Below are 12,437 nucleotides of genomic sequence, written 5' to 3'. Positions count from 1 at the left end.
ACTTTTCATCTTTTGCCAAAGTTATTTTTCAATTTGTTTGTATGTTTTTTAATTTTTCTCCTTGGGCTCTATTTGCAGCATGTGATATTTTTGTTTTTCTTGTTGTAGGAAAACTACATTATTCTGAAGGACCTGTCATTTTCATGCAAATACAAAGTAACTGTTCTGCCTGCAAAATCTAAAGGTCGTTTTAAGGCTGAGAGTACTTTCTTTGTTACGCCACCTTGCTCTGCATTTAAAGAAAAAAACCACAAGCATATTAATTGTCCTGCTGAAGGAGGTAAGGCATGATCTGGAGAACTACCAAATATTCCAAAAGCATTTATCACCAAAAGAGTAATAAAAAAATAGGTTTAGGGTATAAAATGATGGATTCAAAACAAAAATATCACTAATGATTATGTGAACATCAACAGAAATACACAACAGTATCGATTTTGGCTAGTACATTATTACTGTTTTGTCAATTAAGTGTAATTGTATTGGACATACAATAATATTTGTAATGGCATGGTGGGTTTTTCTTTTGTAAGGAAGAACTATTTCCCATTGTATTTATTATAATGATGGAGGATAACTGTAAACATGATTATGGTGGCATGACCTATCTTTCTTAATGTTTTGCTGCAGATGTAAACTGCTTTTTCAGTTTGATTAGTTTAGGTTAATTCTGCTCTCAAATAAGAAATAGAGACCCTCATATCTTTTCCAGCATTGTTACAATGTGTAACTGGAGGGTTATGGAATTGCAGAATTATGAAGCTATTAGTTGGAGAGGACCTCTGTGGTCAGCTGGTCCTGGCTGAGGTCAGCCATGGCTTTGCACTGCCAAGTGTGGGTACCTCTCTCTCTGGTTGGAGGGAAGCCCTCTCACCTTGAGTCCTTCCTGTTCTCAAGGGTTCCCCCATGCTCCATAAGTCACCCAGAACCCTGCTGTCCATCACTGCCATTTCCTTGATGCCTGTCCTGACAGTTTCCAGCATTACAGCCTCCCTGGGCAACTCTAACTCAGGTATAGCTTTCCCCTAATCAGTGTCCCTATTAACTTGTACTACAATTTTAGTGCATGAATTTTACTCTTTGGCTGAATGATGGAGTTCTGTGCTACCCTGTGCATTTTCTTGTGGTCCCAAAACTTCCAGTCTGAGTTCAGGTATTATGAAATATGAGGAGCAGGAGAATGAATCCCTGTGAATGAGGCACTTAGGTCTTTACATGCCATAGTTTTCTTTTCTGCACCTGCAGCTGAGAGCATTTTATCTGAAGTTTGAGTTTAGCCCCAGATGTCAGTGGAATATATCAAACACAAGTTTTTGATTAACACTGGAAAGCTGCTTGCATCATGTGTAACACCAGAAACAAAGCTCTGCCTGACCTTGATTTCTGAAATTAAATTAATATTATTGAATATTATCTCTAAAAGTCTAGCTTATCTTTTTTTTTTTTTTTCTTTCCAAATTTATAGTGCCAGTTCTACCCAAAGTGTTGGCCAAACCCGAGAATCTGTCTGCATCTTTCATTGTTCAGGAAGGCAACATCACTGGTCATTTCTCCTGGAAGATATCTAAGGCAGACCTTCACCAGCCCATGACAGGGTTCCAAGTCACTTGGGCAGAAGTGACCACAGAGAGCCGGCAGAACAGTTTACCCAACAGCATCATTTCCCAGTCACAGATACTGCCAGCTGTAAGTTGTTTGTTACTTTCTTTTGCCAGTGGCTCCCTAAGTTTGTATGTCTGTGCCTCATTTGTAATGTTTAGTTAAGCACTGGTTCTGCAGGTAAGTTGGAGCAAGAAGTACTTCATTTTTCCTCCTTGTTGGAGATACAAAGCATAGATCTTATTCTTGATGATACATCAAACATTTAAAACTGTAGAGCCTGGAGATGCCTTTAATTATCTATCACTTTAGGTGTCTGTCTATAGCACCTGGTTAACTTGCAGAAGGCTCTGATTGGACTTGAAACAATGTCTTCTGTCTCTCAGAAACCACCAAAATTTAGGGTATTTATACCAAGGACCATTCACTCTGACTGAAAATGTAGTATTTACACAACCAGGGCTGAAATGCACAGGGCCCAACTGCTGGAGGACCACCTGAATAAGCAGAGTGAGTGTACAAGTGCAATGTATGCACTCCTCTCTCTGTCCTACCCATGCAGGATTTTATATGATTTGGAACAGCTTCAGCCAGCTCTGTTAAAGGCAGTCCCATCTCAGAATATGTGGTAATTTTCCAGGAAAACAACATATTTCCCCCCCACTTTTTCTCTCTCTCCTTTCTCCTTTACTGTCTGCTCTGGCAGGAGCAGCAGATTATCCCCAACATGCTTTGTCTTCCCCACATGGGGTGGGTACAGTGCCAACCAGAATCACCTGTCCTGTGGATTCCTGGCCAGACCTGCCTGGCTGGTGGCAGGAACACCGTGTTTCCCACATTGTCCAGCATCACTTCTCCAGCTGTCCCCTTCCTGGGACTGGGCCTTTATGGCTTGGAATATGATGAGTGATTCGTTCCAACTTAATGCAGTTGATTTATAGTTTTGATTTAAGTTTAGATGAATGACTTCTGATTCCCTAATATCTGTCAGTCTTTAGCCAGATGTATTCCCATGTGGAAGTTTCTATAAAATTACTTTGAAATTATTTAGCACATGTCTAAGTGACCACAGAAGGTATGGAGCAGTGAAAAGTGAATCCATCATGCTGTAAATGACCTTAAGAGCAGAAGACAAATTCTTATGGTGTAGCTGGGACAAATTTGAAATTAGTGTGGTCACCCTTTTTTTTCCACAAGCTGCAGAAGTGGCCCCAGGCCAGCCACTACTTAAATTACCAATTAGTAGAATCCACATACAAATCCAAAATAAAAACAAGTTTATGTAATAAATGTGTTTGTTAAGAAGAATGGTTAAGAAAATGCATTTTGATTCATTTTTTAGTGATGAGTACATCGCTAAAGTGATCAGCACACTTTCCCAAGTAACATCTTGGACCTTATCCACATGAAACCATAGTATTATGCTTAAAATGATGTATCTTCAAAGGGAATAGCAAGCAAAAAATTCAAAATAGGCTCACTCAACAAAGTGATGCATACATTAAATCCTTTTAACGGAATTCTATTAAAATAATTTGTGGCTGCTGACAGTGATAGAACCCGTTTAAATCACTGATGTGTGTGAGTAGAGCAGCTATGTTTTATTTCTCAATGGCCTGAGAATTGAAGTGGTGTATTTATTTTTAGGATCACTACATCCTCACCGTGCCCAACCTGAGGCCCTCCATGCTGTACCGCCTGGAAGTTCAGGTGCTGACGACTGGCGGGGAAGGGCCGGCCACGATTAAATCCTTCCGAACGCCCGACCTTCCTCCATTTGCACCCAACAGTAAGCACGACACTGCTCTGACATGTGCTGGTAGCATGTTACAAAATTTCAGTCTTCTACATGTAAAAAGTGGAGGCCTTTCTCAAGGTTTAGAGTTTTTACTGATTCCAGTAGCATTCCATAAACTTAAGTTGTGTGAAAATACTGGCTTTTCCCCCCCTGAATGACTGGCCATCAGGAAATCCGGGCTTTCTTTCATTCAGTTTCTGTGGTCTAACATTTGCCATTTGTTGCAGCCACAGATCTTTGGCTTATGCCTATAGTACTTGGGATTCAAAGTTGGTCTGTCCTCTAGGTGCAGCCTGGAGGATTACATAGCTTTCAAGATTAGATTTTTCTGGGTTCACTCATTCCAGCATAGCTAGAGCTTAAATGTATTTTAAAGCAAAGCAAACTCTTAATGACCATTTCCAGCACATCATGTATTTCTGAGAAATACAGGACAGTGTTGCAAAGCCAAGTAAAAAATACAATTAGTTTAAAATCTGTCTGCTTGAATATTTTTGTCCTTTTAAAGGCTCACTAAAGTTGCTTGGACTGAACATACACATAGTTGTCAGCACAGACTCAGCATTTATAAGCTGAAGGATTGATAGCTGAAGGTCTCACAAAGCCTTTTCAGTATGGATAAATGTTAACATTACATATCCAGGGTTTGATATGTGCATAATTTCCTGTTCTTTTGTTTAGGACCTCATCTGAAGCAACATCATCCACATCACTACAAGCCATCCCCAGAGAAATATTAGACTGTTTCAGATGATTATACAAATAACTGAGGGAAAAAAACTGAGCTCCCAGATGAGGGCTGGATAACAGCACATCTGTTGGAGCGGTGAACCCAGTTTTTCAATGAAAGTTACCATCCTATACAATCTGTATCTACTTCTCTGTAGTTTAGCCATGAAGAATTACGTTTGCACCATGACCAGGATCAATCATACAGCAAGTATCATTTCAGTACCAGCACTATTCAACAAACTAAAGATCACATCCAACTCAACACCTGTGAGAAAATATTCATTATATTGTTCATGATAATGTTTTCATATTCTTTGTATAAAGTAGGTGAAAATGGTGCAGTGTATACAGCTTTTTCTCTTATTGAATTCAATGTTACTATATGCTGTGATGTAAACATACTTTTAAAAGAGGCCATGTTCTCATAAATGGATTTAAATTTTCTATTTTACTTAAAGCCCTGCCTGTCACCAGTTTACACTTATAGTGTGTTTTGCTATTAAGGAATTTGTCTGAAATAAGCACATAAGTAAAATAAATACCAGTAGCAGAAACCCTGAAATACCCACTTTTTAATAATTGTAGTGTCACCATGGAGGAGGAGGATGATACATATGTATTACCCATCTGGTCTAAAGTGGTAATGTTCTATCATGTAGCTCTTCTATTAATATAGTTAATAGTTAAAGGATATACAGGGTAGAAATACCATTGTAGCGAAACAAATTGCAATTAATAGAGTTGTTTAAAATGTATGGCAATTAATGCAATTAATTGATAGGTCCTAGAAGAATAACTTTTAAAATATTTCTTACAATTTTTTGATACATAATATTTCAAGGTATAATATTATTTTTAATAGAAACACCAATTTTCTAGCTAAAAATCTGAATAGTTAACATTAAAGTTTTAGAAACTGAAATTCTGAGGCACATTTATTATAGTAGCTGTATAGCTACTTTTTGGCTTTGAATTTTGATGCACATATTTCTTTTCCCTGTGGATCTTTAGAACAGAAGGATGGATGTATTTGCTCTATTTTGCTAGTCTGCTTACAGAAAGAATTATGTGATAATATTCTGGCATCTGGAAAACATTGGCTTATAGTTTATTTGAATTCATTTTTCAAATTTAGGCAGAAGGGTGCCCTTTTTAACCATAAGGGAATTCATATTGCCTTATTGTGAAATATAAACTGTCTAGAATAATTTGTCACACAGAGACACATGTCTCAATAGTAAACAGAAACTGCTTGGATTTATTATTGAGAGGGTGGAAAGTATCTGCCAATAAACATCCATATAAATACCCGTAATCAGCTCTTAATGTTCAAGATGTTCAAAGTGCTCCTGAATTCTTTGGCACTGTTTCTATTGCTCCTTGAGTCATTACATCAGACTAATGTACCTCAAAACTTGACTCCAACTGGACAAAGTGTCCACTTTTTCTACCAACAAATGATACAGACTCTTCTGTGCTTCTTATTTTTCTGAGATATTCAATAAGAGGAGCTCAGACGTTAGTGGTACATGTATTTCCCTTGTCTTGCTGTTTTCTGAAAAAGAAAATATGAAGAAATACCTGTCTGAAACTGAGGATCAGAGCTCTGTTTATCATAGTAGAATGTTCACAAGATATTCAGTTTGTCTATACTGAAGTTTATACCACAGGGGGAGAAGGAAACTGCACTAATTTATCATCACTTGCTCATTACAATTTTTTTACAATTTTACCTTTAGTTTTAAAGGGCTCTTTTCCATTGTTTTTCTATTTTGCTTGTTGTCTTTTCATGTGGTGTCTTGGTCACGTAGTGACCAAGAATTTTCCCAGATATTTTCTATTACTACATGGTTTGGGCCTTTAACAATAGCTCAAAATATATTAAAGACTATGGTGCTTTTAATTCCTTTCTCTATCTTCTAAAATACATTAGCAAATTAGCTGATGAACTCTTATTTAAAAAATCTGTAGTATAAAGGTTTATTTTCAGTTTTTTTCAGAATGCCAAATTTTGAGATATTTTTGTCAGGCTTAGAGTGTTTAATGTGTATGTTTTTACAAAGAAAACAAAATTTGCATTGGACAGATGTGCAGCACTGCTTTCACATTTGGATTGCACAGGGCATAGATGAGTCTAGAAGTGATCTTTGTGGTGTTTGTGGGATCAACGGGATCAGGGAAAGTAATTACCTCAGTGTTCTCTAAAGAATTCTGTCCAAACCTTGCAATCACAGTCTGTTCTGGTTGTGCACGATCAAATCTACAGTGATTTGATTAATGTTAATGAAATGACATTTCATTCATAGTGAGACTGTAAAGAATAGGTGTTGGTCTTGGTTACAATGATGCCAATTCACTGGAGATAAGCAGGAAGTTAGGAGCCCTGAGTCCTCATGAAACCATCCTTCTGAGAAGAATTACAACGGTTGCTGTTTGCTGATGCCATTCTCTCTGAGGCATTCTTCTGCTCAAAGGAGCAGAGAATACTTTTGAAGAACACTGAGAGGTTTTCCCTTCTGAACTAGACTGGCCAAAACCAAAAGTTTAAAGTAGAAATCTAGTTATCAAGTGTATTGTATTGAGTCCGATAAGATGTAAATTATTTTTTTCCTTCTACAAATTATATCAATTCTCCTTTCAAGTCACCCTTCAAATCAAAAATGAAAAATACAAAGTCAACAATGGTCATGCATGGATGCTAAATTCCCACCTGTGAGTGATTTCCTGATTATTTTTTTTTTAATTTAGCATTACAGATTTGAAGTCTTTAGTGCCTAATTCTAAAGCTTTGTTTGCTGAATTATGCAGGGTATTGTCCTAATTTACTAGACTAAGCCACATTAAACATTTAATTCAGCAATATAGTTGCAATTTGCTACTTAATTCTGTAGTTAAAGATTTATTTTCTCTAATGATGTTGTGTAATTCAGAGTTAATATTGGAATGATATTAGAGATATTGGGATGTTTTAAGATACTCTGCACCTTTACACTAATGTATTATTTACTGTGTACGATTCTGATGGATTTGTCAGTTGAATTCAGGATGCATTTTGTTTATCTTTATTTCTTAAAGGAGAATTATAAGATTATGCTATTTTTGCTAACTGCTTTGTGAAGTGGTTTTTTGTTTGTTGGTGATTTTTGTGTAAGAAGAAACTGGTTTGTTCTCATTATAACTTTTTTTTTGACCATTTTTGTGTTGTTTATAGAGCAGGAGAAAATAAGACAGAATTTGTGCTGTATCTTCCATGTATGCCACCTTGAATATTCATTAAGAATATAGTACACAGAAAAATAAGAAGTCTTATTTTTTAAATGCTGAACTTCTTCAACTTAATGGCTTCAGAAGGAGCTGAGGGCATGGTGTGGCAATGCTGACACTGCTACTTGGCGTGGTCACACACAAAGTCATTGCGAATGTGAGTGGGAATTTGGCAATTCTACTAATTGTTATTGGCAGAACTGTATGGAAATCTTAATACTGAGTCAATTTATTTCACACTACTTTCATCTGCAAGCTCCCAGCTGGTGTCAGGGAGAGTTTCCAATAAGCAGGTCCTGATTTAGGAAAGTTGGCACAAAGGAAGTCAGTGGGATGGAAGTAAACCTGCACAGTTAAGAACGAGCTTTAGTGGTGCTTCAAATCAAGCGTGGATGTCAGAGTTAGTTTGAATAATGTCGTAAATCAGGGCCTTGTAAAACAAAGTGGGGGAACCAGACAGTTCTAAATTCTGTGTAAAACACCATAAAAATTTTTATTTTTGTGTATATGTAAATGTCATAGTGATATTGACTTATTTATTAATTCATTTTCCTCTACTATGTGCCAATTATGTTCCTACCCTTTTGATCAATACTTGTGAACATCAATAACTAAAAATAATGTTATGCAAAACTTGTACATTTTAACCAGGAATATACTACTAATAATCTGTTGCATGTAGTTTCCAATGATTAAGAAAACCCTTTATTTAAAAAATGTAAATGGATACCTGCAGATGTTGATGATTATATGTGGGTTTGCATGCCAAAACTCATTGTTCAGTTGTGGGCATGAAATGTAACGACTGTATTACCTCTACTGATATATTAGTAAGGTACAATTTACAAAGTAATTAACAGAGCTCTATATGTAAATTTTTTTCCTTTTTACTTAATTATACTGTAGTAAAGGTAACAAATGCTTCTCTGTTACCCAAATTGGCTGTAGAAATTATGTTCCTATAACAGTCATTTAAAGTCAATATTTATTTATGTATGTAATACAAAAAGATTGGTCTTATGTGTTTGTCCTGTTATTTAGAGAAAAAATATACGCTTGTAAAAACATTTTGTAAAAAAATATAAATGTAAATAGAGTCTGATTTCTTTTACTCAGTATTTTCATGTTTAGAATTTGTACATACTGTTTATGTAATAAACTATCCTACATAGAAACATTGCTAAATTATCTCCTCCATACAGAATTTAGAATTTTGCTTTTCTTGAGTTAAAGAGATAGAGCCATCTAAGAAAAATCAGTCTCATACCAAGTACCTCTGCATCATCTAAATTTCATTGTGTCTGAACTCATACCATTTTATCCTTTCTTTGCTACAGCATTTTGTTTTCTTTAGATAGTCATCAAAATAATCTGAAAATAAAGTTAAATATTATCTGAGTCTTTTACATTACAAACCACTACTGGAAGTAAAAAGTCATGTATAAGAGCTTGCCCTTTCCCTATTCTAACTGGGTAGTTCACAGTGAAGATTTGTTGATCCTTTTCTTATGCTGACTTAAATTAATTAAGTTGCTGGATCTTTGCCAGTGGCCTGATCCTGCTAGCCAAGATTTTCATGACTGAAACTCATGGTGAGTCTGTGTATGCACTAGATTTGGAGTGTTTTCTGTTCTAAAGTGCAGTATCCCATGGTTTAAATTCTGTATTTTTAACAAATATAAATATCTGTCTGAGTACAAATATTTAACTGTTTCAAATTCTCATAGATGCACTATTATGCTCAGGTGCAATATCCTTAGTTTGGAGATGAACCTTTGAAACTCTTGATTTACGTAATAAACATGTCTTTTTTGTTAACTTGATCAAAAACTCCAAATTTTCCTGGTATTTCTATGTCATGAGAATAACTGCATACATCTTTAGTTTTGGTTTTCTTCTTACATAAATGAATAACATTTAGTAACACCCCTATTTTTAAATTTCTTTGTAAATTGGACTATTTCTATAATTTTTGCTGTTGTGGTTCAGTAAACTCAGATATGAATAATATATCACCTAACTGGGTGAATGGGTAAGTTGTCAAAATAAATGGTTGAGTTGTTCTATACACTGTAATTCATAATAGCAATTCACTTTTTCTTTTCATGTCTTCAAAGAAATGTTTTATTCTACATTGGACTAAAGGACACTGACTGGATTAAATAAAGCATATGAAATAAATAAAATTTGCTGTATATTGAACAATATTCATCATTTTGGGGGTGATACAACTTGGCTTTTGTGCACCTAAAACCAGAATACACTCAAAAGATTCCATTTCATTAAAAAAAAAATGAATACAGTGAAAGCTTGTTCCAGTGCAAAACCAACCCTCCATACATCTATTTTCTGATTACAGGTGTTTTATTGTTATTGTCTGAATCTATGCCAGCCTCCTTGAGGAAAGCCTTGGGCCAAAACACTGGCTGCAGCCCCTCGGTGGCAGTGAAGCTCCTGGAGGGTAGAGTGAGCACCAGGGAGAACAGTGAGAATGTAAGCTTTGAAACAGAGCCAATGTGCAAGGAGTGAGTTGCTGTGTCCCCTTTGCACTGTGCCTAATTTCCTTCTTGCTCCTGCTAAGGTGCTGGCAGGAGCATAGATGAATATTTAATACACGCCTTGCTATAAGCATTTACTGAGAGTGCTGTGAGGCACAGAAAGTAAAGAATTTATGAATGCTTGCTGTACCCAGTTCCTTACATGTGCTGTGATTTATTCATGTTAGTTAATAATGAGCGGCATTCAGAAGGTTTGTTTCTTCTCAATGGAAAATCAACTTTGGAAGCAGTGGACTGTCATTTTTCAGGAGCGTTAGGCAAATACGCTGCACACAAATATCCTTTTATATTTGTGTGCAAATGTATTTGTACAGCAAATAGAGCTTGCTTGTCTTTTGCACAAGCTGTTCAGTATTAATATGTGTGAAATAGGTTAAAAATTTTTAATCTTTGCCAGTAACTCTGGGTTTGCTGATTAGTTGTGATTAGTCAACATTTTTATCATAATTTTATATTTTATTTAGAAAATGTTGCCTGATTTAAATGGTTCAGACTGCACAGTTGTTTATACATGCAGAGTGATAAGCTGGAATTTCCATGCTGTCATTTTATGTACTTCAAAGGTAGAGGAGGCACTGGGAACAGAAGAGCATAGGTGGCACAAAAAGATTCTGCTCTCCTGATGTATTAGGTTTTTTGCCAACATCCAATTTCTAGTATTAATTCCAGTATTTACAGTTACTGCAAACATTCAAATTAATATTTTAAATTTCTTTTCTGAGATGTGCTGCAATACTTGTTTGAAATAGAAATATTTCACATTTTCAGTGCAAGATCTCCTAGACTGTAACCATTAAACAGGAATTTACAAGAAAAAAAATAATCTGGTGAGTGCTAGTTGTCCTCTCAGAGCAGTTATGGACAACTGTTATTTTTGCTTGGTGTTTATTGAATTATATTAAGACAAAGAAGATCCATACACATTTTTCCCGTGCTTTGAGGACAATACCTCTTGTCACAAAGGGTAGGATTTAATTGGTGAAAGAGCTTCATGAATGGCTGAATCGCCAGAGGCTTGTAGAATCTTTGCACTAGTGAATGAACCCTGTATTTTTTTATTTTTCTGAAGATGGTGTTAATTTCTCATGTCTTTTAACCTGAACTTGAAGGGGGTTTTAGTTTTGCTTTATAGTGGATCAGTGTGCAATACTTTTGCTGTGAAAGACTTGTTTCTCTTACTGTACTTAGTCCTACATGGCGCACTGAAAGCCTGCTTCTCTTCACTGCCTAATGCTGTGAAGATTTAGGTTTATGATACCTTTCCAGTTGAAAGAAATCCATTAAGATAATATATATTAATGTATTTAGAGCACATTTCAGTAAAAGGTTCCCTGTCAGAAAAGTAATATTTGTTTACCAATATAAAGAATATTTGCAGTTGTATCTCATTTAAATTACTGTGTACACAAAATAGTTTTGTTTGTAGAATAGAAAACCTGTCTTTCTACATCAGGCATGCTGGCCACAAGAAATTGTGGCAAGAACACAAAACTAAATATTAAATGTATAGATCTAACTCATATTTGCATTGATAAATGCCATTAAGAATAATTTATGTTCAGGTTAACTAAATATGTCACACTGAGTAAAATGGATCTCAGTTGATGTGCAAAACTTTGATAAAATCCTAAGGTGATCCCATATTTATTTTGTCAGCGATTTTGTAACATTTGTTAGTAACTTTGTAAAACGTGAAACAAATAACAATTTTTATTTCAGAATTGTATATAAGTTGTTGGGAAACTATGAGTCAAACAGTATAATCAGTGTTTTCATTAGCTCCAGACTTTTTCTAGAAGATGATCTTTTATCTTAGCTAAGCTCAAAATCTCTAGAACATCTCTGTCACAGATGATGATGGGCTGCTCGGAGCCTTGCTCTTTCATGTTTTGGAAATAATGAAGAATGGGGATTCTGCATCCTCTCATTAATTACTTGTGAAACAACAGTAAGGCAAGCAGTGACATCTTAAATATCAAGGAAATTGTATGGGAAAAACCCCAGTGGCATAAAGAACTTCAATTGTTTTATGGGCGTGTCAAATTACAAAGAATTTGAAAAATAGTCTTTTAAAGCAAAAGCTTATATGTTCTTTTATTTTCAGTAGGTTTGTGATGAAACCCTTTGCACACTGTCCTTGGGAATGCAAAGCTAAAAGAAAGTGAAACCTGCAACTTCTTAATATATTTTTATTTTTTCAGACATTAGTTATCTCTCAAATATTGAGAAATGAGAACTCAATCAGCCATATTTCTAGAGAATTTACTGGTTGCTTAATTTGCAAAATTGTGTGAATTAGGATTCATGGGGTTTTTGTCCATATTAACGTCCAATGAGTTTTTCTATATTAAACTGACAATGGCAATGGCCCATTTGTGTTGCCTCTTTTATATACCTAACGTTGTTGGTTTGAGGAGCTGCAGCTAACCAAAATTGTTTGTAGTCCTTGGTCAGGCAGCACTTCTGAGGAGACCACCGAGGGCTCA

The 12,437-nt window shown here is 35.6% G+C and overlaps 1 protein-coding gene across 2 annotated transcripts in view; it reads left to right on the top strand.

The window, feature by feature from the left end:
* The window catches only part of ANOS1 (anosmin 1), a 119,864-nt gene extending 115,173 nt beyond the window's left edge, over positions 1 to 4,691 (top strand). For both annotated transcript variants that reach the window (XM_031503838.3, XM_085584166.1), the window contains 4 exons: positions 109 to 280; positions 1,466 to 1,686; positions 3,247 to 3,388; positions 4,079 to 4,691. In XM_031503838.3, the coding sequence (XP_031359698.3) occupies positions 109 to 280; positions 1,466 to 1,686; positions 3,247 to 3,388; positions 4,079 to 4,137 (594 nt within the window). In that variant the 3' untranslated portion in view covers positions 4,138 to 4,691. The remainder of the gene's footprint in view (positions 1 to 108; positions 281 to 1,465; positions 1,687 to 3,246; positions 3,389 to 4,078) is intronic.
* Positions 4,692 to 12,437: the final 7,746 nt, after the last annotated feature.

The sequence above is a fragment of the Lonchura striata genome, chromosome 1 (genome assembly GCF_050655825.1).
Source record: "Lonchura striata isolate lonStrDom1 chromosome 1, ASM5065582v1, whole genome shotgun sequence".
Classification (NCBI taxonomy): Eukaryota; Metazoa; Chordata; class Aves; order Passeriformes; family Estrildidae; genus Lonchura; species Lonchura striata.
The sequence above is the reverse complement of the archived record's forward strand: the minus strand, read 5'-3'. Positions and strand labels throughout refer to the sequence as shown.